The sequence below is a fragment of the Oryza brachyantha genome, chromosome 7, assembly GCF_000231095.2.
Source record: "Oryza brachyantha chromosome 7, ObraRS2, whole genome shotgun sequence".
Taxonomy (NCBI): Eukaryota; Viridiplantae; Streptophyta; class Magnoliopsida; order Poales; family Poaceae; genus Oryza; species Oryza brachyantha.
This window is the reverse complement of record NC_023169.2, coordinates 76,119-100,564: the sequence shown is the minus strand read 5'-3', so window position 1 is coordinate 100,564 and position 24,446 is coordinate 76,119. Positions and strand designations below refer to the sequence as shown.

The 24,446-nt window shown below is 39.6% G+C and overlaps 4 protein-coding genes across 20 annotated transcripts; 1 reads left to right on the top strand and 3 right to left on the bottom strand.

Annotated features, from left to right (window-relative positions):
* Positions 1-3,504: 3,504 nt before the first annotated feature.
* LOC102706395 (very-long-chain aldehyde decarbonylase GL1-8) lies at positions 3,505-6,247 on the bottom strand. Of its 4 annotated transcripts, XM_015839936.2 has the most exons (8): positions 5,949-6,247; positions 4,883-5,028; positions 4,658-4,777; positions 4,371-4,583; positions 4,202-4,282; positions 4,018-4,090; positions 3,914-3,924; positions 3,505-3,800 (listed from the first exon to the last, which is right to left on the bottom strand). In XM_015839936.2, the coding sequence occupies exons 1-6, from the start codon at positions 6,114-6,116 to the stop codon at positions 4,021-4,023; spliced, it is 798 nt and encodes a 265-aa protein (XP_015695422.1). In that variant the 5' UTR covers positions 6,117-6,247; the 3' UTR covers positions 3,505-3,800; positions 3,914-3,924; positions 4,018-4,020. The 4 variants fall into 4 exon arrangements, with proteins under 4 accessions (XP_015695422.1, XP_015695421.1, XP_015695420.1 ...); XM_015839935.2 differs by lacking the exon at positions 3,914-3,924 and having other exon boundaries at positions 3,518-3,913; XM_015839934.2 differs by having other exon boundaries at positions 3,521-3,924.
* A 4,445-nt stretch (positions 6,248-10,692) lies between these two features.
* Positions 10,693-14,590, top strand: LOC102711901 (BTB/POZ and MATH domain-containing protein 3-like). Its single transcript, XM_006657321.3, has 4 exons — positions 10,693-11,406; positions 11,528-11,876; positions 12,591-12,867; positions 14,260-14,590. The coding sequence occupies exons 1-4, from the start codon at positions 11,027-11,029 to the stop codon at positions 14,454-14,456; spliced, it is 1,203 nt and encodes a 400-aa protein (XP_006657384.1). The 5' UTR covers positions 10,693-11,026; the 3' UTR covers positions 14,457-14,590.
* A 370-nt stretch (positions 14,591-14,960) lies between these two features.
* LOC102711080 (transcription factor EMB1444-like) lies at positions 14,961-18,791 on the bottom strand. 2 transcript variants are annotated; one of them, XM_006657318.3, is made up of 10 exons: positions 18,179-18,791; positions 17,847-18,047; positions 17,680-17,758; positions 17,545-17,586; positions 17,373-17,432; positions 15,975-17,162; positions 15,802-15,879; positions 15,580-15,693; positions 15,369-15,494; positions 14,961-15,263 (listed from the first exon to the last, which is right to left on the bottom strand). In XM_006657318.3, exons 1-10 carry the CDS (start codon positions 18,280-18,282, stop codon positions 15,189-15,191), a joined length of 2,067 nt encoding a protein of 688 aa, XP_006657381.1. In that variant the 5' UTR covers positions 18,283-18,791; the 3' UTR covers positions 14,961-15,188. The 2 variants fall into 2 exon arrangements, with proteins under 2 accessions (XP_006657381.1, XP_015695119.1); XM_015839633.2 differs by lacking the exon at positions 18,179-18,791 and having other exon boundaries at positions 17,545-17,605; positions 17,847-17,930.
* LOC102706114 (putative pentatricopeptide repeat-containing protein At1g74580) lies at positions 18,555-23,955 on the bottom strand. Of its 13 annotated transcripts, none has more exons than XM_040525912.1 (10): positions 21,678-23,955; positions 21,516-21,591; positions 21,277-21,415; positions 21,090-21,193; positions 20,813-20,959; positions 20,292-20,709; positions 20,021-20,145; positions 19,770-19,897; positions 19,565-19,649; positions 18,904-18,985 (listed from the first exon to the last, which is right to left on the bottom strand). In XM_040525912.1, exon 1 carries the CDS (start codon positions 23,913-23,915, stop codon positions 21,690-21,692), a length of 2,226 nt encoding a protein of 741 aa, XP_040381846.1. In that variant the 5' UTR covers positions 23,916-23,955; the 3' UTR covers positions 18,904-18,985; positions 19,565-19,649; positions 19,770-19,897; positions 20,021-20,145; positions 20,292-20,709; positions 20,813-20,959; positions 21,090-21,193; positions 21,277-21,415; positions 21,516-21,591; positions 21,678-21,689. The 13 variants fall into 13 exon arrangements, with proteins under 13 accessions (XP_040381852.1, XP_040381850.1, XP_040381855.1 ...); XM_040525913.1 differs by having other exon boundaries at positions 20,021-20,410; positions 20,533-20,709; XM_040525914.1 differs by having other exon boundaries at positions 20,021-20,407; positions 20,533-20,709.
* Between the last annotated feature and the right edge of the window lie 491 nt (positions 23,956-24,446).

The window sequence follows — 24,446 nt, the reverse complement described above, 5'->3', positions numbered from 1 at the left end:
GCTATATAGGTGAAAAGAACTCACCCAAGTAGCACAGCTGAGAGCTCGCTCCGTCGAACCTAATTGATGTAGCGCAGCTGAGAGCTCACTCCGTCAAAATCTACTGCTAGGGTGGCGAGGTGTCAAAATATTGTATTGATATGTAGAGATATTACAAAGGTCCTTGAGTGTATATATTTCTACTCTCAGGTTCTTGCAAGTTCATATTGAACATGAGATAAGACTTTCCTAACAAGAAAAGGAGAATAATCAATTCTGCCTAATTACAAAAGATATTTTAAGAAACTATAAAACTATCTTGTAGCGGTCTTCACGATTTTGTATTGAACTCACCCTCGTCATACATCAAGTGACTTATTTTCTTAAACGAATCCACTTAATTTTGGTGTGAACAACATCACCATCACTGTTTATTTTTTTTAAAGAGAAGGTGAGGGGGGGGGGGGGGGGTAAGTACAATCACATCAATGTGATCTTGCTTGTAGACTTAATTCGTGAAGATAAAGGTCAGCCTATGCTGATCCATATTTAATTGGTACACACTCCGTCTTATAATATATGCGATTGTTTGAAAAAAAAAGTTGAAATAAGTAATAGTTGTTTTGATTGAGGCCTTGAGATAGAGAGGTAGATAACAAAAATTAAATAAGAGTTTATTATAATTGGTTATGACAAGAAGATAGATTGAGATGTCCTTATATATTCAGGATAAATTTTAAACTCTACTTATATTATTATAATTTTAGAGGGGCAGCAGTAGCTAATGCAAAATTTACAGCCTTATATTTTCGCATTTGGTTATGTTTATAAGCCAAAAATTAATTTTTTAACCTTAAACATGAGTTAGAGTTTTTACATTGTAGTTTATTCATTTATATCACTATGAGCCCGTATATAAAACTTTTATCCATAAATTATTTTTTGTTTGCAGATATATAGTTTGGTTTTTTTTCTCGATAAAAGTGAAAAGATGACCCTGTTAGTCAGTGGCATAGCCAGGAATTTGTCCTTAGGTAGTTCTGCCACACAAGTCAGTATCACATATAAAACAGAGGACTCCAGAGGTTAGGCAGTGACCGATGGGTGGCCCGTATCCTTAGACAGCCCCGAAGCTAAAGCAAAACAAAGGGTGTCTGACTTACTTTTCCTATAGTTGCATATATAGTTCTAACTAAAATGTACTAAATAAATAGGTATCCGTCGACTATAAATATTACTTTTTCAAGTGATGACAATATAAAAAGTGCATAATTTTCAACATGCACGAAGACCGAAGAAATTCACAGGATGCAACAATTCTGTTTGTTTAATTAATATGTAGAATTGTAATTTGCTGGCTGTTGGAATAAATGTACATGTGTATTTGCTAAGAAATGAACAAAGAAAAGGAACACTATAAACATTTACAGGAAAATGAGTCATGATCACCTAATAAATTCAGAAAATATGGTTTGTCTAAACTCTTGGTTTTTTATTCAAACATGGCTTAGCGATTAGTGAAATACTGCAATTTATAATGATTAATCGAAATCCGGGGTGGTCACGGGCCCACCCGGACCGCCCCTGGCTACTCCCCTGCTGTTAGTAACTATATTAGGCCTCCAAACTATTATGGGAATTAAATGTGCAAGGTTGACCAATTATATATGTATTTGTTTTCCTTTCATTTTATTTATTTATGTTCCCAATTACACAAACATCAATCGTGTACGTAGACGCTGACAATTTATTTAGTTGGCACCGGCGTGTGGGAAGTCTTGCATGCTACTAGCTTGTTGTTTAATTTAGCTTGCTTCTCAGTTTAACGGCGCCTATGTACGTACGTAATCTGTGTGGCAGCTAGCGATCGATGCCTTTGGCTGGAGTCTGGAGTAATTTAAGGGCATGCATGGCTTGTTTGTCTTAATTGGTTAATCTGTGTGGATCGATGTGGCAGCATGCAGCTGTGATTTTTTTATATATATTTACTGTGAGCGGCACTTAAGGTTTGTCAACTGGAGTAATTAATATGCAATCCCTGTTATTGTTAGTCCCAGGCCAGCTAGCTGCTAGCCGCAGATCGATCAACCTTACTAATTAACCCTCGATATACTCGTAGATGATGATCATATCAGTACAGCCCGTTATCTGCTTCCTGGACCATGCAGCTTAGCTAGTACGTACGTAGGAGTAGTGCACTGATCATCACCACCACCATCGTCATCGAGTACCAGCCCACCAAGCATGCACACCATCATCATCGAGTAGGTTATAGAGTTTAAATTATATTTTAATATTAGATAATATAAATAAATTATTTAATTAAAATTATCTTTGCAACGTGCAAATTTGATATTGTAATGATTCTAAAATTAGTGTATCAATTTGTTGCTCCAATATTTATAAAATTCGTGTATAAACTTGGCCTTGCAAGTATGTAATTACTGTTCAGACATGTAAGCTTGTAATTACAATGTGTGTCAACCTATAATATATTAATTATGTGAAGCTGCAATAGTTAATATTATGTGGTGATTTGCTGCTATTTTATTAGGGTGTATTTAAATAATAAGATTAAAAAATGTTTGATAGACAAATAATTTTGAGTGGTTGTTTATATGATTGCATTTAAAAGAATTTATCATATCTTATTTACATTGCTAAATTGAGCTGTAGCGTTAGCACGGGTTTAGTACTAGATTACCCTAGTGCACCAACTAATCCTTCATTCAACTTCTTGAAATTGGTGGCTAAAATCATTTTCATTAGATCGAATGGCTAAAACGAACTCTACATCTTCTTAGTTAGACTTTATATATATTAGAGACGTTCTAGGTTAAAAATTACCTTACCAATTATAGAGTTTTCATATGTTAAAATTATCTTTACAAATAGAAACAAGCTAAACGCTTTATATATATTATATATTAGAGACTTTAAATAAAGATAGATATATAGTCTTTTTAATCATTAAGTTTCTATAAGTGTCCACATATTTTTAGAATAAAATTCAATCACAACATCAGCACAGCACGTATGGTACCACAAGTCGGCACAAGAGACTGTTAGAACACCGATGACGATACCAATACAATGAAATTCATGTTCAACATCATATTGTGGTTGCACTAATAATAAGCAAATTTTCATTCAGTATAAGAAGATGAGAAGTTTTATTAGATTCAAATCATGTTTGTATAAAGGAAATTTATAATGTTTTATTATAAGAAGATGAGAAGTTTTATAGAGTTTAAATTTGATGTTAATATTAGATAATATAAATTAGTATGAACTTGATTTTTCAATGGTTCTGAAATTAGTGTATCAATTTGCTTTGCAAGTTCTGAAATTACCGTCCAAGCTTGAAACTTGTAATTGCAATGTGTGCTAACCTATAATTAATTATGCAAAGCTATAATAGTCACTGTTAACTGGTGTTTCGGTACTATTTTGTTAGAGTCCATTTATATTATAATTAGATTAAGAAATGCTTGATAGGAAAACAACTTCAAATGTTTGATTTATATGATTGCATTTAAAAGAGTTTATAATATATTGTTCACAGTACTAAATTGAGCCATAGGGTTAGCACAGGTATAACATTGCCATCTAGTAAACATAAACCAAGTGATAGGTGGATAACTACTTTTACGGACAAGCTAAAGGCACGTTTTAGGTGGGCCAGGTCCAGCCAGGGCCCATACAGAAGTTCTACGTTTCTAATCCAATCCAGACCATATCCACATGTGGATACAAACATCCGCAGCAAAAACTTAAACCTTTTATTTTGCTTCAAATTAATCGCACGACACACTCCAAATCTGCAGTCCAAAATTACAATGGAGAATTACAGCATGAAGAAACTAACAGGAGCACCACTTTGATGGCGGAATGTACAAACACATGTGCACTAATCAAGGTAGAAGACACCTGCCTGTGGTTTTGCTTCATCAACAGAACAATGTCTCATCAGTACTATTACAACACATGAAAGCTCATTGGGAATAAGGCGCCAGCAAGGGATAAGAGTTAGCTCACGATTTACAGATGCTTCCAGACTTTCTCCTCTATGGCCTTTGCCTTGCGGTAATCTTTATCAGTCCCAAACAGCCTTTTAACAAGACAAACGAAGAACAGCTCAGGCAAGGAACAATACAATGCTTCAAGCAAAATTCAGTAAAAACCAAAAAGACAATGGGTCTAGACTCAGACAGGTTCTCACCAGTCCATATAGATGAAAGTCGACGAGTAATTCCCAGACTTGGTGTAGAGAACACGGTGATGATAGTCATGGAATTCAGCGCTGTTGATAACAAGTGTTCAAGGCCATCCCTTTAGTGACAAGTACTGAATGAACAATGTTCAGGGACACAAGTATTTTGCTTACTTACCCGCCATATAATGGCAAGAAATTAGATGGGCTCCATGGGAAGTGGTACCCACTGTGAGCCTCCACCGTCTCCAACACCCTCAGGACCATCCACACCCACAGGGTGAAGAGGTGAGGGCCGGTAAGGGCAGGGCCGGCCACGGTGGCGAAGCCCAAGAACAGAATTTCCGCAGGGTGGGCATATTCAGATGTTAGGCCAAAGGGCGTAGCATATCTGCTCAGAAATACATGGCAATGTTCAAAGATGTTCATATAATAGTAGCTAGGATGAACAGGAATGGTACTGACTCATGGTGGACACTGTGAACATGCTGGTATAGCCATTTGGTATGTAGTGCTCTGTGCCCCCAGTAGAATATAAAATCCTCAAGCACAAAAAAGAAAAGAACTTGAGAGACGACAACTGTCCTGCAAGCAAGAGGGAGAGGGATCGATATATAGGAAGAATGTTAGCTTTGCTTGCCGGAACTCCAGCTACTAGCATTTATTTCCATGAAAGAGAAACTGGAATACCAGTGGGGCAGCGGAAGGGTGCTCCTGAGGCCCATGAATTTGAAGGTGCGATATGACAAAATCATGAGGGGGAGATTGACGCAGACATGGTAGAGAACGAGACGCACTACACATCTGTTCTGGTAATCAGGTGTATTGCTCTTCTTCTGCAAAGTACAAGCAGCACAAGAGTATTAGGGGAATCAGATTATGTCGTAGGAAAAAATACAGCACGGGGGAATTTAAGTTTTTGCTACTGCTACAGTAGAGATGTTTAACACAACACTATAAGAGTGGCAATGTCTCGGCATTTTTAACCCTTGTTCCCTATGGTAAATGCCTACAAAGGGGAAGACAAGATTGGAAAAATACGATAGAGACGGACTAAGGGCTCGTTCAGTTTGGAGGAAACTTTATCCATATAAATAGGGAAAGTAGAGGAATAGGAATGCATACACACCCCGATCTAAAGGAATTTGTCCAAAGGGTTAAAATTTCTACCCATAGGAACAGGAAAATATGATTTTTCTATTTTTGTTTTCCTTGTACAACTTGTAGCATTTGATTTTCCTATACTTGGTTCCTACGAACCAAATGACATTAGTAGGAAGTATTCCTTAAGAACAGAATCATTTTTTTTCCCTCAAGAACAGTAGGTGTAAGCATTTGGAATTAAGCCTCACTTCCGGTAGGAATCAAATAACTTTGTTATACCTAAGAGTATTTGGAAAAGGAATATCTGGAATTAAGTCATATGTTGCAGATACTCGGTGCATTAAATAGAGTAAATATAATCCGCTTGCAAACATATATATATATATATAGAGAGAGAGAGAGAATAAAAAGGTACGGTTTGAGTAAGGAAATGGAGGCGAAGTTCCAATAGCACAACACAAGTCAGACTTGCGGCTACTAATTAAGAACAAAATGCAAAGTCTCAAGCAGAAGAGTCTGTCCCTTTATTTATCCACATCCACATCCAGAAGAGCCGGACACGACGGAGAAGAGAAAATGGAATTATTGATATCGTATCGAAGGAGATCAAAAAAGAATGGGAGGAGTATGTCCGATAAATGGATGGATCGACCTGGATCTTGTAGTTGGAGAAGAGGCCGAGGCGCTCGAGGAGGAGGGAGGGGAAGCCGGAGACGAAGAAGACGGTCTCGTGGAGAAGGAAGGTGCCGATGGAGGCCAGCTGGAACTCGCTGAAATGCGTGATGAGGAACTCCCATGCGGACTCCAGGGACGACGCCATGGCGGGCGCCGGCGACGACGAGATCCCAATCGCAATCGCAATCGCAATCTCACTCTGTCTCTCTCAGGCGAGGCTAGCATCCCCAGCCCATGCCCCGCCCGCCTTTTATTATCTCCTAATACCACCACCACCACCACTAGTGGCTCTCCCTCTCTAATTAATCTTCATCATCCATTACCTGCTATTCAAATGGACGGCTGGATGCCTGCCACTCCACACCAATCTCAACCAAACTCCTCCTCCTCCTTATTCTTTTTCATTGATGATGAAATAATTAATCAATTATAGTACTGTTTTATTCTCGCTCAAGTTTTCTCTTCCTTTTATTTATATTACTACAAAATCACATTCATACCTAAACAATCTTAACACTCAGCTATATAAATGCACATGATATGCACCTCATCCTATTAGCATCCCGAAGACTCTAGCTGTGTTGGCCTAGTAAACTGTGCACGAAACGTAGTAGTACATTAGCATATAATTAACTAATTATTAACTATAATTTTTTTAAAAAATATTGATATGATTTTTTAAACAACTTTCTTGTAGAATTTATTTTAAAAATATAAAATTTAACAGTTTCGGAAACGTGTGCGTGAAAAAACAAGGCAATCTCGGTTAGTAAACTCATTTAGAAACATGACTCTATCGGCCATATTACAATTTTCTTATAGTCACCGCATATGATTTGTTCTCGAAAATCATTTAGGTATTCAGCAACAAAGAACACACCCTAAGCACCAGTAGTGTATATTTTTATTCGTATTGTACTGCTTATGTTTTTAACTTTTGGTGACTTTTGAATCTGTATTTGGCTATCGTGTCATATTTAAAAAATTTAGGCAGTTGTCATTAGCTATTTAATGATTTGTTTTATATTAAATAAACTAAATAATTTGTAAATAAAACTTGTATATTTGTGTCCTTAGTTATTAAAAAACAAAAGCTATGTAATAAACTATGATAAAAAAATAACTCTAAATTTAAGGTTAAAAGTTTAAATTTTGGTTTATAACTCTTAAAAATGAGCGATAACAAATTTGTCACTTGTTATCTATGACATATGGATTTAGGGTACTTATATGTCTATAACATATGGTTCAATGATAAATCTGTTAGGATCAAATTTAGTGGCAAAAAAATTAATTATTGCGAAAATGGGAGGGTGGTGGTGTCGCGTGAGGGAAGAAAACAAAAATGAAAACAAAAGAGAGAAGGGTGAAGGTGGGTGGGTCCCAGTGGCAGGTAGGTTCCGTCTCGTGGTCTGCTTGCTTGGATCGTGGCGTCGTCGTCTTCCATCTCTGGCCGGCCCCTCCTGCAGCTGCCACTCCATTACTGCCATTACCATGCTTGCTTGCTTGCTGCCAACTTGGTGTCAGTATACGAGACATGCATATATATATTACTAGTAGGAGAGCATTATTAAAGGAAGGAGGAAAATTACAAGCCAAAGCTACCAGCTGGTTAGTGTGCCATCCTGTGGGCGATCCATCTCGACAACAAATTAATCCATACATACATCACCTCACATATATATATATATAGAGTATGTATATATATGCTAACTAGTTATATACCAGTATCTATGTAGTTGTAGTAGTAGTAGTAGTAAGTTTTGATTATTATTAAGATCAAGCTGGCTACCAAGCAAGAAGCATGCAGATAGATAACAAGCATATATTTATATTTATTGGCCAAAACAGGTTACTGTCATCGACGATATAGATTGAATAGATCAGTACAATACAAAACGTACATATATGATATATAGTACTATAGTGGTGTACTAGTATTCATATACGGCATGTTGCAGGCTTGAAACCAATATCCGTCATCGATCCATGGTTCGATCGACCTGCTACGCCCGCCCACAGTGTTTGTGCTAGCTTAGCTGCACAAGATTAATTAGATTTATCGATCGATCACTGTATGCGTCGGATGCTAGTTTAGTTAATCTGTTACTTCTCTCCGATGTAATTAAACTGCTCTGCCTTAATTTTGTAATCTTCTGCCGGATGCATCATATGATCTTCCACATATATACGTATCCACGCATGTGCAGCTCGATCGATCATATATATATATATATATATATACCCTGCGTGCTCTATCATTGGCCTCAATTCAATAAATTGTTCAGATTCCCATCTACCACACTGATGATCACGAGAGGATCGATCGGAGACTGAGGGTGATTGCCAAAGCAAACGAAAAATAATTTATAATAAACTTTTAAATATATATTTCTCAACGATCTAAAAGCCTAGACTAAAAAATAAAATTCAATACCAAAACCTTAAAATCAACATTAAATTTAAGGTTAAAAATATAAATTTTAGTTTAGGAAGAAGTGAAGCGAAGGAGAGAGCATGGCAGCATGCCGCATGAGCTTTAAATCTTTCCTGATGTATGAGCCTCTCTCCCGATGTTTCCCACTAAGATTAAGCCATTCTAAATCAAGAGGGTTTTCATCTTATAAATAACATATCATATAACTAAAAACAATGATTGGATATAAAACTTATAATGAGAGAGAAGTTGGGTTTTATGTGCATATATAAAACCTAGTGTACACATTTATCTAGACTATGAAATTGGATCAAAACAATCACTAAGAGAAATGCGTCTCATCTCAACACATTTAATCAACTTATGTTGGCCCCTTGAGTATAACTTTTATGTGATATGTTGGTCTATGAAACTGTGAAGTAAAATACGTTGAGTGAACATGTTTCATTTATCCACTTAAATATGCTTTGTTGATATAATATTATTAGAAACTACATAATAATACATTACATTAAGAATAACCTTAATGACATGTTCTATTGTTGTTGACACTCCCCAATTCATTTTGTTTAGATAATGGATTTTTCATTAATTCGGCCACTATTTCCATGAAAGATATACACAGCCAAAAGATAATTAAGTTCTTAGACTTTAAATCTCAACACCATGGAACCAAAAGAAATACAAAAGGAAGATAAAGAAGACTAAGCTTCAATCTTCTTCTAATCGTAAGATCTAAATTTGATTGGCGTTGCTTCAACATCCTTCCAACTTTTCAACGCCATCTTTCTTCCAAGTCGAGATCTCCAAGGCTGCTCAAGAGAGAGAGGGGAGAGGTGACAACTCTAGTCCGCAACACCTATCCCCACACAATCTCCGCCATTGCATATCTCAAATACAAAGAAGAAACTAAAACAAATAAGGGTTAATTTGATCCGTGTCATCGCAAATATACGTATTTAGATAAATACTATTACAATTCATCTATTCGTAGCTATAACACTCAAATTTTACAAAATTAGAACCATGTCATAGCCGTCACGTTTTCCATCTTTTCCCATCTGCACGTGGGACCCACCCGTCAGATTCATCTTCTTCCCTCCAATCTTCACTTTTCCACCCCCCCTCTCTCTCCACTGGCCTCCATCTCCCCTCCTCCAACACGCTCCGCGGCGGCGCACATCATGCCCTCCACCAGCTGCAGCATGTAAAGGTTGGCCCCACCGGCATCACCGCACAAGGAAAAAATAATCGCATGCGCGCAACCTAGCCCCTATCAGAAATAGTCAAACAGAAAAAAAAACAGTCGCACACATGTAGCCTAGCCCACTATCTGCATCTCGTGTTCACACGCGTTTTCGCAGTCCCTCTGACTCCACCGTCATCGCTTCCTCGTCGACGCGTGCACGCCTCTGCCACCGTCCAATCCGTGCCACAATCGTTGCTTCCTCCGCCGTTGCCGCCTCCTCCTCCTCATCAACGCACGCACGTCTTAGCTAGATAAGCCCTTGTCTCCACCGCCAGCGTACTTGCCGGCTGAGCAGCCCCATACTTCAAACTGACCATTCCAGCCTAATTTTATTATCCTTTCTTAGAAAAGAAGGTATAAGGTTTGCTGAATTAATATTTGAGTACAAGAATTTTTTTTCATGAGTTGGGAATCTAGATGCCCCTATAACCATGTTCTCTATTTCTCCCTGTTTGACACTTATGTTACGGTGGTTTCTATGTACATCACTGTGACTCGGTACAATTTTGATTTTTCTCTACAATGCTCAACTTGCTTAGCTTTAAAACAAGGCAACTCTTGAATGATTATTGATAGTGGAGACAACCTACAACATGGTTATTAAGGAGAGAACAATTATATTTGTTTTGTCAAGATATCTATATCTTTATCTAAAACCGTTTGTTTGGTGATTTTATTTTCGTTCATCATCAAAATGATGTTCTCTTGGATTTACAAATGCATACATCTTTTTGCTGATGTTGATGAGCTTGGAGTTATAATATCTTATATTCTTGTATATGTATGAGTTCACTAATAAATAAGGAAGGAAATTTTATACTCATTTTATAAAATTGGCTTATATGAGAACCGACACCTTCGGTAAGCTCATTCCGTTCAAATAAGCTTGTTAAAGGCGTTTGTTCTTAGGATTGAATGGCTAGGGTGAAGTGTCGATTATGGTAAGATTCACTGTTATAATATTCTTTTTAAGTAACATAGAAATAACGTAAAGTGTCCATATATATTATGGAATGAGAATATCATGCCTTTTTGAAGTGAGTGTTGAAGAGATGGATGTCGAAGAAAGAAAGAAAGAAAGGAAGGAAGGAAAGAAAAGGAAAGGAAAATAGAGAGAGGGGTCGGAGGGAGGCGTAGAACAACTTTACCAACTAGAGAGAGAAGAAGAGAACCCGAACCCTCCTCCCTCCGCCGTCGTCATCATCGACCAATCCACACGGCCGCCGCCGCCGCCGCCTCCTCCTCCTCCCTGGAGGCCACGGCTGCCGCCTCCAATCCACACAGAAGCCTCCCGCTGCTGATTCCATTTCCATCCATCCGCCCCCCCAAATCAGATAGATAGATAGCCTAGGGTTGGGCAGCGGATGCCATGACGGTGCCGCCGCCGACGCCGCCCCCCTCGTGGTCTCGCTCCGTCACGGAGACCGTGCGGGGATCTCACCAGTACACCGTCAAGGGCTTCTCCATGGCCAAGGGCATGGGCCCCGGCCGCTACGTCACCAGCGACACCTTCGCCGTCGGCGGCTACCACTGGGCCGTCTACCTCTACCCCGACGGTAAGAACCCCGAGGACAACGCCAACTACGTCTCCGTCTTCGTCGCCCTCGCCTCCGACGGGGCCGACGTCCGCGCCCTCTTCGAGCTCACCCTCCTCGACCAGTCCGGCCGCGGACGCCACAAGGTCCATTCCCATTTCGACCGATCCCTGCAGGCCGGACCCTACACCCTCAAGTACCGAGGCTCCATGTGGTATATAATCTTCTTGCCTTGCCTACTCCTACTCCTACTCCTACTAATTTCTCGATTCATCATCTCCTTTGTCATCAAACCACGACTATACATCCTTTCCTTTTTCTTTCTTTCTATCTAGGGGTTACAAGCGCTTCTACAGAAGATCACTCCTAGAATCTTCCGACTTTCTCAAGGACGATTGCCTTGTAATGAACTGCACAGTAGGCGTCGTCAAGAACCGTCTCGAAACCCCAAAGAACATTCAGATCCACATTCCGCCTTCTGACATGGGCCGTTGCTTCAAGAACCTTCTCAACCTCGGCATTGGATGTGACATAACTTTCGAGGTTGGTGATGACACAGTCCAGGCACACAAGTGGATTCTTGCTGCTCGCTCCCCGGTATTCAAAGCCCAATTCTTTGGTCCTATTGGGAATCCTGACCTACACTCGGTCACTGTGGAGGATGTTGAACCTGTTGTTTTCAAGGTAACTAGCGCCTACGTCTGCTCAATCAACCAACTTCCTATCCCTTAAGCGCAACCAATTTTCTAGCATTCTGCATTGGTTGTCTTGCATTTCTAATTAGTTATTTAACCGTTGGCATGTCGTATGTATATAGAAAAAATGGATTTCTTTAGATCGATCGATCTTAACTTGAATGATTGATCATTATGAAGTATTTCTATTAAATCGCATAAAACCTGAATTTAGGTTTTATATAAATTTACAAGAAATCCGGCCACTACCAATCCTCAAACATTTCTGGAAACACACCGGATCAATATCGCAATGCTCGTCAGTCATTTTATCCCCTCTTTTTTAGTCCTAATGCAACATCCTCTTCGATAGTATTTCCTTTTCTTTACTGTTTTACGAAACATGTTTTTGCTCCTCATGTTTTACACTTCCTATGGAACATGCTATGTGCAATCGTAAATCTTTGATGTATTGCCAGCCTAATATCTACTTGTTTCCATGTTTAGTCTTACTCTTACCCCATACAGAAAATAATAGGTCAGTTGTAGCGCTAGAACCCAATCTTGATCTGTTTTTGAACTTTATATATTACAAATTTTGCCAGCTTGTCTATGCAAGTGTTTTCTTATAAGAAAAAAAAAGAGAAAAGTATGCAATCCTTACTTTGTCATTCGATCAAAAATATCCCCTTATGGCAAATGTGCAATTTTCCCCGCAATGCAGGCGATGGTGAATTTCATATACTCCGATGAACTTCCTAGTATTCATGAACTAGCTGGATCTGTCTCAACATGGACATCGACAGTAGTAGTACAGCATTTGTTGGCAGCAGCTGATAGATATGGATTAGATCGGCTACGTCTCCTATGCGAGGAAAAGTTATGTGATGAACTCACAGCTGAAACAGTTGCAACAACCTTAGCCCTAGCTGAACAACATCATTGTACTCAGCTGAAATCTGCTTGCCTAAAGTTCACTGCCGTTCGGGAAAATCTGGGAGGTATGTATTTTGTTCACTGGAATAATTTTAGGCCTTTGTTGATAAAACATAGTGCTGTGTGTACCCTGTTTTCCAATTTCTGCAACAAAACAACTTTATGGCTGCACAAATTTCGAAAGAATACTTTATGGAATCCAGTACTTCTCTGCTGTGCTATTGTATCCGGTGGTCTCCCTACCAACCAAAGGGTGTAGAATAAGAACTCCTTTGTTCATCAGTGATGTCCAATTCCTAGTTTAGATCCAGAGTGTAACAGTGCTGGAACAGTCAAAATAGTCAACTAAACTTGTCTTATGCAAATGCAGGCAGCAAGATAGTGGCATGTATTTTGGAAGGATAATTGTTCTATATTGATAAGCTTGTAGCAAATAACAATTCAATATCAATAATATGATGCTTAATGCAGTAATACTACCTTTTGATTTCACTTTTTTGAATGTTGATATGGACATAGGGTTGATTGCCTTTTCCGGGTGTTTGTTTCTATTTTGTTTCTAATTGTGGTACTGTATTCGTTACTTACGTCTTCTGAATAATCATAATATAAAGCTATGGACAACTTATACAGCCCACTTATTGTAATTGGTCTAAATTTCAAATTATAATCCCTTTGAATATAAGTTCACTAGAAGTGACACAAGTTACCATATAAACTTAAGAAGAATGTCAACCTTAAGTAGTTGAATTTTGATAGCTGTATTGGATTTGCAAACAGCCGTTATTTTTATGGACTACTAGTAAGATATCTGTGCACGGGCTATATGACTGGGTATGGGCTGCATGGAACCATATGACTAGGGATGGGCTGGAAGGGTTTATCAAGCATAAAGTATTGGATTCAACTGGTTTTTCATTAATCAGTCGTTTGGTTTTTCTGATTTTCTTGGGGAAGGTGGCAGTTGCTATCTTTGCACGAAGTGGGGAGGATAGAACGGATGACTCCTTTTATGTAGTAGAGATAGATATATGAACCACAGGAGACGGCATGCAGCTAGAAAATCAATAATACATGCAGTTTGTTTGATCAGTACCCCCTCAATTCGTGCTAATGGTTTTAGTGTACTTTCAAACTAAAAATCACTCTTCTAACAGAAAGTTCAAATTGACGTTGTACATTATTCTTCACTGTTCGTTTTAGACACTAGAGACCTTCCCTACCATTTATTATTAAAAGCTACCATTTTTATGCCTCGGCCCTATATTTTTGTGGTTGTATTTTTCATCAGCACTGTTTCCATGTTGGGCTTGTAAGGTTGGGCCATATGCCTGCATTTATTACTGCTCGGTTAAGCTATATGTGGGGTGTTGTAAAAAAATGTTAATATATGTTCATATTTGTGTATATCTCTTGGCGTTTTCATGCTGTGTTGTTGCTTTGTTGTGATTCTGCAGCTGTGATGGAGACAGAAGGATTTAACTACTTGGAGGAGACATGCCCGTCCCTACTGTCCGACTTGTTGGCTACTGTCGCAGTGGTGGATGATGATTCTGCAACATTAAACCGGAAGAGGGGAGTCAGTGGTAACGAAGGAGCGAATCCCGTGGAGAGCGTGGAGGCTAGTGAAAGGCGCATCCGCAGGAGGGTTTAGCCGGTTAGAACTGATGTAGCTTTCTTGTTGGTTCCTACTCTCTATGCTTGCCATCACTGTACACTATGACCGTAGTTGTGTCGTGAGCTGTCATGTTATTAGTGGTGAAAGTTTAATTTGGACACCATTAACCAGCCTCGTCTTGTGAATAATTTCCTATTTTGACTACGCCGCTTCACCTTGCTCGTGGTATGGGTATTAAGATTGGTATGTTCTAATAGAAAAAGATTAGGTCAGCATGTCAAGATGATTCATTCAATGGATGCCAACTTGCAATGCTTGTCTAGCCTATATCCTAGTATAAAAGAGAACAGTGGTGCGACCACCACCACCATTTCTATTGTCAATTATGTCAGCACAGTATATGTAAATGTTTTTGCTGCTGTTTGTACTTAATTTTCTAAGCATGTTGTTTTTGTTTTTCAAATAAAATGGTTTTTTTTTGTATTTTTTGAACACGGTATGACCCACGTACGATCTTGTTTGAACCAATTAAAAAAAGAATTTAAGAAGACTCTTGCAACACAAACATTTAGCTAGTATGTATAAAAGTTGAGATATGCATTCCTGTCCTGTGACCATATACATTCTATCAAGAAAGAAGTAGAGGCCCAGCTGCGCTGCAATACGCATGCAGTACATTATTATATCAAACCGGAGCCTTACATTGTTGAACTAACAAAGATCATCCATGCAGAGCCAAGCAGTAGATGTAGGCATGATGGGTAGAGCTCAGCTCCAACTCTGCTTCTGCAACAGATGCATTAGTGGGTATAGAATCTGCATCTGGTCGAAGCCTTGTGAAGCCTGTAAGATGCACGTCGATTCTGATCAGTCTCTTTGAGATAATAGTACTTCTGTTGATGTAGCAGTAGCAAGGGTTTAGTATTATTATTGTATTAAATACCTAACCTGGATGACAAAGCGAGCCCAGAGCTTGTCTGAACGGCTCTCCAGCAGGCCTTTCAGTATGCTCACATCAAGACCCTTCAACACATGCGCAATCTCAAGAAACACTCCGTACTCCGCACACAGCATCTGTCATACAAAATGTTAACTCGATTTGGCTATAAAGCCAAGCGATGCATTCAGCTAGTAGTAGCTAACAGCGCCATTCACTTACCTCAAGCAGGAGATGACCCGGCTTATCGAGCACTTCAACTTTCAGAGGACAGTTTCCCGTTTGCCACTTGGTCGATTCCTCGCTCTCGCTGTTTATTACTACTATCTTCTCAAGCTGCTCTCGCACCATGTTGCAAGGGAAAGCAAGCATTAGTTATTAGTGGACCAAAAATGCTGCAACAGATCAACTTTGGAGAAATTCAACTGCCGTTAAAAACCGCACCTTATCGCCTTTTTCTGATACACTCTGGAGAAACTGTATGTGTGCTATGGTTTTGTCTAAGAGAGAATCAATGCTGCACTGTTTTTGCAACAAGATACAGTCAGTCAGTCAATCCCTTTACTTCCTCGTTGCAAAAAGACAAACAAACAAACAAATAATGCTAGAAGCTGAACCTTTGATGTATTTGGAACAAGCTGCCTCAACTCCTTCATCCTGTCCTGGATAAGTTGTCTGTCTCTTGGTCTTGTTCTATGCAGCCCAGCTTTTCTGCATCTTCCTTTTATTTCAATTGAAGTTTCCCTGTGTATGCCTCCAATCGGATCACTAATGAATTCTTCAACCAAGATGGTCTTATTGGTTTCCCTAGGGGTAGAATCAGTCATTGCACAACTCATGAAACCTTCATTGATTGAGATAAGCGAAAAGTCTTGACCACCTGGGAGTTTCGGAAGTGATGATTCATCCATTCTCACTACATGGTCTTCTTTCTGAATTTGTGTTGCGCATGAAATTGGAGAATCAGTTGAATGAGAAGATACACTGTTTGATGCCCAAATAACCTGGCCAATTATAGCATCTAGTAACAACTCTGCGTAATCATTGTTTTCCTGCTGTTTGTGCAATCCCGCTTTATTTCCATTTTCTTCAGGGAGAGCAGAGCTTGTAGGCTCTTGCTGTCTCAGTCGTCTGATATGCCACATGTAGTCTTCTCGTTCATCCGAGGGGATTGGCTCAAGAGGTTTGTGCAGCTCTGAATGAAATGAGGAATTTGAAGTCACAGCATCATCATTTACACTGGTATTGTTGTTAATGTGCTCTTGCTTTTCATGTTCCATTTCTGTCAGGATAAAGTGATCAATATTACCATATCCGGGATTTTCCACATGACTTACTGATCTGCTGCTCATTTTGCTATCTGAATTGATCAACTTATCCATATAGCTTATGCTTGCCTTGTCTGGCTCGGGGACTGTATTGAATCGAGTAAATTGAGATAGCTCTTCATGAACATTGGTCCAAATGTCACTGTCATTACAATCCAGGGGTTCAACTGATAGAGCTGCTAGGCTAGTGCCATAAATGCTTACAATGCTATCTTCTGCTAATGGAAACTCCAACATAGGGGAAGCATGTGGTAGACCTAAGTGATCATTGTTCAAGAGCCGAGCTGAACCCTTGATCGAATAAAATAAATCATGTGGTATAACATCTGAAGAATTCATTGGTAGCATTGCAGTAGGTTGCCTCCAAGTATGTGAGTAGCCAAACCCTGTGCCTGAAGAATTACCAGATATTGCGGCATCATAAAGCTTATAGAACAAATCCTTGATGACTGATACCGATGTTGAACTTTCTGAAACCTGATAGTTCAAAATTTACAAAGTAAAAACACAAATGCATTATGAGGTAAAAGATCTAAATCCTTTAGCTGGAAGATAATAAAAGCCTCAACACAATCTAGGTTATAGTTACTTCTAACATAACCATTAGCTGGAGTGTAGGTTCACTCACTACGGTGTTGTTTCCAAACACTTAAAATAGTAAAAGCATAGTAATTAAGCTGAACATACCAAATCTAAAGAGCCCAATTGAAGAACCCCATGAGGAACCACTGGTAAAAGCAGAATCGTCTATAGGTGAGAAATACTAATCGTCAGGTTAGTCAAGCAGGAGGCCAGTGTTATTCCTGATACCGCATGCAAATGCTGATTTAAGAGGGTACCAGATAAAGGTTTGTCTTACCTTGATTCCAGCTGCAACCTGAAGCTGCCAGTCCTCATGATACTGTAGCGTAAACAATTTGCTGAACCAATGTCATGTGCTATGCAAGTTCTATGTTACATGAGTTATGGAGCAGTGACTGTAAGCTTAACTCACCTTATACGTAAATGCTGAAGAAATCTCATTGGAAGAAATCCAGCAATGTTGTCCCATGAGTGCAACTTTACCAATAAGCCTGTTAAGTTTGGAACTGTTACAGCTACTGTAGTGCTTAGCAGTGAGAAAGAAAATGAAATTAACCATGCCCATGGTAGCAGGCTTACTCTTCTCCTAGAGAGTATGAATGGCTGGACATGCTCAGTAATGCTGCCTCAATGGGGCACAGTGGATTGCTTTGGTACTGGCCATTGTTGCAAAAAGTAGACAGTACTATTTGGTTTTTCCCCTCAATGAGATTACCATAAAGATCTCTTTCGGTATCTCTGATCACTTTATCAACATAAACATCGCCCCAAGTCAAGATCCTGAATTCAAGGAAGCAATTGAAATTTGAAAACAAAGAAACCAGATTTAAAATAGCATTGCCCTATATTTGAACCATATAGTATATCCCCAAATATATCTGGTGATCAAGATAAAAAACGATAGGGCTTACATGTGATTCCTATTGACTTGTAGTGACCACAGAACAACATACTTCCATACACCATCAGAACACAAGCCTTGCAACAATTGTTCATTCATCCTCATGTATTTCATGAACAAACATACATAAGCAAGGCTGCAGAAGTGAGAATTTATCAAGGCGCTAGCTGCAGCGGTAAGATGCTCGGCCCGCTTGCTTCCAGCGCAGACAAGCAGCTCGTCGTCTAATCAGTTGGCCCAAGAAACCCAGAAGAACTACTCCCATAACTCACGATTCACTTGCAGTGCAAGCTCCTAGCTTGCAAGGTCAGAAGCAAGAAGCACAAGAAATCTTGAAGCTCCTAGGTTGCACAATTAAAAGCAACTAGCACAATAATTCAGTGATCTACTGAGCTTGTGTTCAAGCGGCAACATCTTTCTCAACTCAGCAGGTCAAAAAGGATCTGTGACTGCGCTTTTAGTTTTGGTCCTGCCAAGTTCTTTTGTTCAGACATCAGAAAACATGATAAGTAATTCTAGTCCAAAAAAGCCCTAAAGAACAATACATAGCAAACTCTGCATACTACAAAAAAATAAGATTCCACAAGGAGGATTCAGGTCAATTTGATTGTCGATAAGAAGGTTTAAATTTGATCAGACCTGAAACTGGAGTATGATCAGTCTGTAGAAGAAGCAAGCAGCACGAGAGGAAAGGAGGGGTGCTGCAGCAGTCTGCAGGTTAGGGCGGACACTTAGGCCTCCTATCAACTCCACTTAATTTTCAAGGCCTGCCTGGTTGCCTAGTCCAGTACACTAATAAAGGATTGGAATCCAGCTGCTGTGGTAAAGTCAAAGCATTATGCTATTTATTGGTCTGAAATTTTCCATGATGATGGAACTGGAGAGACAATTTCAAGAACCATCTGCATAAGCATATGCTAAGTACTAGTCTACATCAATGCCCCACCATACATTGAAAAACGACAGCCAGCATAAGATGGTAGATGGCCCAGTAGCTTGAAAAAGTATACTCCCTTAGATGATGTCATTGACTTTTTTATACACGTTTGACCATTCGTATTATTCAAAAATTTTATACAAATATGCAAAAAATTAAGTTATAATTAAAATATATTTAGTATAAATCCAATTATAACAAAATTAATGATAATTATGTAAGTTTTTTGAAAAAGACAAATGGTTAAATATGTGCCAAAAAGTCAACATCATCTATTTTTTTAATGTAAAGGCATCATCTATTAAAATACAGCGAGAGTATAAGGCAATTAACACAACATCTCTCTTATTCATTTTGTTTTCTCTGAGCATGACATAAGCTGAAAAGCACATAATATGGCCTAACAGGATGCAACTAGCCAGGCAGCTTTAAAAAATGTCTTAAGTCAAATGTAACTACCTCCCTGTCTGGTTACATGTACTCCATGCTGATTCGGCCTTATGTGGTTCAGTTGGTCCTCTCATATCAAATCTAATAGTCATCTCTGAGCAAGCATACAGCAGAAATGAATATTTCAACTCACAGATAAATATATTATCCTGTACTGAATTCTTTTGCCTATAATATTTAGCTTCAAAAGAATACTAATAAAACTTTAGAGTACCTTCTCAAGTAAACTGCAAGTACATGTTTCTTTTTTTCTGACTCAGATTCTTTTAGACCAAGAGCTTTTCATTGGAATAATCAACCGAGTGCGATCATACAACAAGCAGGCAGCTTAAACCTCTGCACCTGGTACAACCAAACATAAGTTCATAACCCAAACTAGGCATGTTTGTTTGCTTTGCACATGAATGAGCAGCTAAATTTGCTTGTTGGTTTAGCATACACAATAATAAAAGAAAGTAAAGACACCTTGGGATCGGTCAGAATGATGAGCAGTTGAGCACCATCTACATTTATCCCAACACACCCAGTTGGCAGTAATTGTCAACATGTCAATCTTGCGCATGTGGTTTTCTCGTAAATCGTTGATGGGACTGTATCATAAGAACCAGAGCTAAAATTATTGACAACATATGGCACTAGTAAACTCGCACCTTCAGCTGAACTTTATATTTCCACAATAGCTATAAATTGGATCTTTATCATCGGAGGATTTGTCAGCATGGAAAGATGCTATCACCTCTTGTTAGAGTATATGTAATAATCTGTAAGCTCATTGAACTCAATACAGACCATGACATCCATGTTCTCATGCCCCATTATCCTGCTCAAACCAACCCAAAGGAATTTGCCTCACTGCTGATATCAGGATTCAGGACAATCAGTTTATCATCCAGTATAGCGTGCTTCCAACTCATTTGGCTATTGCTCAGTAAATCAGCAAAAATAGAAAGAAAAAAAGAAGACACTGGGCTTCTTACATATTGATCAGTTGTGAATTGTGATAGCTCGCAAACCTGGTATCAGTTCTGCAACCGATCCTTTTGATTAAACTAGCCTCCGATGCTTCCTAGCCCTTTAAATTGCACCCCAAGTATGCAAGTGATGTTTAACTCTCTGCTCGTTTAAACAGGTATCATTAATACTTCGCACCAAACCTGAAAGTTACAGTACCTTTTAGCATATTCTACTATCATAGTTTGATAGTGAAAAGAGCCACTGACCAGTGGCTCATTTCCTGATAAAACTATACATGAGCACCTGGTAGCTGATGGTCCCTCTCATTTCCTTGTCAGCTCTAGCTTTAGTGTCCAAACCTACTTGATAAATAATAGAATCCCAATAACAATTGAACAACAGCCACACTGTTCTCTTGCTGAAGATTATGGTATGATATGGGAATCATTCCTTCAAAACAAACAATTAATTTGACTAACCATTGAAGATCTCAATTTATTAGTTTACATGAATTTAAAACAGCCTCTAGTATTCAATCAATTCAGAACAATCACTAGTTCGCACTAGAGATCTCTTTAACCTTATACTCAGAAGGCTCGTATAATCTGAATGGGGAAAAATTTTCCAAGTGCAGACAGAATGCAATTTTTGTTTCAAATTCACACTTCTAGACCGATTCTTCATCTAAACATGTAATAAGCATAAATGTTAAGTATCACTCCCAGAAGAAAATAGCAATAAAACAATAAAAGAATTTCAACACTCACCTGGTTCATGTAGAAAACCAAAATTATCTTTCCAGGACAAGAGAAAAGACAAGTACCTGAAAACATGAATAGCAATAGGATATCTTGTACGATATGGTTGATGTTCCGAACTATTAACTACTCCCAACGCCCTTGCAGTCTGAAACAAACACTTTTAGCATAAAGAAGTTTGAAATTAAATGTAGAGAAGACTTTAGACTAGTATCCTAGAATATGAAGTACAAAGAATAGCCACAGACCTTCTGACGTATTCCTTTATTCTTGATCAGATGCTCCCCAGTTTCCATATTCTAAGCAACATATGGTAGAGTACACCTGAAATAACAAAGTTTGCCTCCATACAAGATCATGGAGAAGTGGAATAATATAAACACTTGTGGGTTGATACATCAAAACCATACCATCTCTAATGTTTATGAATGACTGAAGTTGTTGAGAAACAGCATTCGGTGTTTTCTAGTTAATTTGTTATCTCTAACTCCTTCATGCAGAACTTCATAAGTAGTGTAACTAATGTGACCCTTCTTCATCAAATCCTCAACAAGTATCTTTGGTGCAGCTATCTCTTTCTTGTCAGCATTCAAGATGGTATCAACAACCTCAGGAACTACTCCAATTTTCACCATAATGTGGATAATTCCAACAGCATGAGAAATCCAACGGTTCACAGTTAGTGTGTTTATAACACGACCAAATGTTGCCATTGAAGGAATAAAGCCCTCACTTATCATTTCTACTAGATACTTGTATGCATTGTCAACGTTTGCAGTCTTGCATGATCCATCAATTAGAACACGATAAGTATATGAATCAGGGCTATGGCCCTTTCTGATCATCTCAACAAAAATATTTTCTGCCATATGCAGATTCAGTTTCCCAGAAAACGCACCAATCAGGGTATTAAAAGTATCAGCTGTTACAGGGTACCCTTTCTCCTCCAATTTCTGAAACAGTAAGTATGCTCCTTCAAGATCACCATTCCTACAGAATCCATAAATGAGTGTGTTGAAACTAACTGCATCAGGATGTAATCCTTCTTGACTCATCTTCAATATCACCTTAGAAGCTTCTTCTAATTTATTAGAATTGCAAAAATTCTCTATCAGTATGTTGTATGTAATAGGGTTTGGTTGACACCCTTTAAGGATCATCTCTTCAAATGTTTTGTTAACTTCATTGACCTTCCCAGCTTTGCAGAGGCCATTTAGAACTGAATTGTATGTGATAGCATCTGGAGTGATGCCATATGTCCACATTCGTTCAACAAGCTGAAGAGCACCGTCCAGATTCAAGCTCTTGCAGTACCCATCAATCAGCGTATTGAAGGTAAACACATCTGGAAGGTAGCCTTTGATGATGGCATCGTTCATCATAACTGTGGCGTCCGAAATATTCCCCATTTTGCATAGTCCATTGATGACAATATTGTATGTTTGAATGTCAGGATGGCAGCCGTCCTCAGACATCTCATTCATGACCTGCAGCGCATGTAAGATCATCCCCTGAAGACAGAGCCCCTTGATAAGAGAATTGTAAACAACAATATCAGGTTTGATTCCCTTTGCCTGGGCCTCATTAAACAGCTCCAATGCCCTCTGGATATCACCGTCAGCACATAGGCCATTGATCAATGAGCAATATGTGACCTGGTCTGGCACAAAACCTTTAAAGACAGCATCCTTGAGGACCTCAGTAGCTTCTTGCACCATGCTCATCTTGCAGTACCCACCAATGATTGTGTTGTAGGTGAAATCATCAGGCAAGCAGCCCTGATTCATCATCCTGCGAAGATATTGCATGGCTTCCTGGGGCATTGACTCCTTACAGAGTCCACGGATGAGTGTATTGTAAGTAATGACGTCGGGGAAAGCGTATGTGGGCATGTCATCCACAAGTCGAACAGCCTCGGGCAGCCTGCCAGCTTCACAGAGCCCCCGGATCCATATATTATAGGTGAAGAGGTTAACAGGCATGCCCCGCTGGATAACCTTTCCAAGAAGTAGGCCAGCCTCCAGGACATCCCCTTTCTTGCAAAGAGCATGCAAAACCATGTTGAAAGAGGCGAGGTTGGGGAAGACATGCCTGTGGAGCATTTCATCGAACAGGTGGCGCGCGTCGTGGCTGTATCCGTGCGCATAGAGGCCGCAGACGACGGTGCAGTAGGCAACGGGTCTGGCATCCCAGCCGCGGTCTGGCAAGGTTCGAAGGAGGCGCAGGGCGATGTGTGGGCGGGCGGTGAGGCAGAAGGACCGGAGGCGGATGGTGTGGGTGTGGAGGTCGGGGGAAACGCCGGCGGCAAGCATCCGGACATAGACCTTGTGGGCCTGGTCGTGGTAGGCGGCGTGGACGAGAGCGTCCATGATGGCGTTGTAGGCGGCGGCGGCGGGCGGGCAGGCGAAGAGGTCCATGCGCTCGAAGGCATCGACGGCGTGGCGGAGGAGGCCGGCGCGTGCGTAGGCGCGTATGGAGGTGACGTAGAGCGGGTGGAGGGAGGCGGGGTCGAGGCGAGAGCGCGCGGAAGCGAGGGCGGCGTCGACGGCATCGAGGCGGCCGGTGGAGGCGAGCTGGCGGATGAGGGAGCAGTATGCGGGAACCGTGGAAGCCTTCATTACGGCCGCCGGCACCGGCGCCGGCGGCATGGCGTCTTGCTTCCACCGGAGGAGGCGCGTTTCATACTAGATGACGTACTTCTGCATTACGTCACCGTACCACTGCTACAAAATTTATCCTTGGGCTCCAAATTTCTCTACATATATATTTCATTCATATCCTAATCTTCTTCTTTTCTACAAATCAAAGGGAAAGGCCCCTAATATTGCACCAACAATCATGTGGTAAGATGTCAGTTTAACGCATAGAGGTACGTCCCCGTAATTTGATCAATTAATACACAGAGATTTAGATTGATCGGACAAATTTTATCATCGTTTCGTACTTATCATAACCTTATTTCATAAATAGGAGAATATCCTTGGGATTCGTTAAATTGAACATCATGCTTTTATTATTGATATGTGTTGGAAAGATAAAAAATATAGTTATTTTTGCAATTAAGGAAGCAGTAATTATGAGTTGAATGATAAAGATTTTCCTCCATTCTAAATTATAATTATATCACGATTTAAATACTGCACTAAATATAATTATTTTAGCGTCATTGTCAATGCTAC

Bases quoted from the DNA above. Each gene is read 5' to 3' on its own strand.
- LOC102706395 (XM_015839936.2), bottom strand. From the start codon at position 6,116: ATGGCGTCGTCCCTGGAGTCCGCATGGGAGTTCCTCATCACGCATTTC. The intron at 5,029-5,948 runs GTCGATCCATCC...TGTACTTTGCAG, and splicing joins TCTCCAACTACAAGATCCAG to AAGAAGAGCAATACACCTGA. The intron at 4,283-4,370 runs GTAAGTAAGCAA...TGTTATCAACAG, and splicing joins TTCTTGCCATTATATGGCGG to CGCTGAATTCCATGACTATC.
- LOC102711901 (XM_006657321.3), top strand. From the start codon at position 11,027: ATGACGGTGCCGCCGCCGACGCCGCCCCCCTCGTGGTCTCGCTCCGTC. The intron at 11,407-11,527 runs GTATATAATCTT...CTTTCTATCTAG, and splicing joins AAGTACCGAGGCTCCATGTG to GGGTTACAAGCGCTTCTACA. The intron at 12,868-14,259 runs GTATGTATTTTG...GTGATTCTGCAG, and splicing joins CGTTCGGGAAAATCTGGGAG to CTGTGATGGAGACAGAAGGA.
- LOC102711080 (XM_006657318.3), bottom strand. From the start codon at position 18,282: ATGAAATACATGAGGATGAATGAACAATTGTTGCAAGGCTTGTGTTCT. The intron at 15,694-15,801 runs GTGCGGTTTTTA...GTGCGAGAGCAG, and splicing joins TATCAGAAAAAGGCGATAAG to CTTGAGAAGATAGTAGTAAT. The intron at 15,264-15,368 runs GTTAGGTATTTA...TGCATCTTACAG, and splicing joins GGGCTCGCTTTGTCATCCAG to GCTTCACAAGGCTTCGACCA.
- LOC102706114 (XM_040525918.1), bottom strand. From the start codon at position 23,915: ATGCCGCCGGCGCCGGTGCCGGCGGCCGTAATGAAGGCTTCCACGGTT.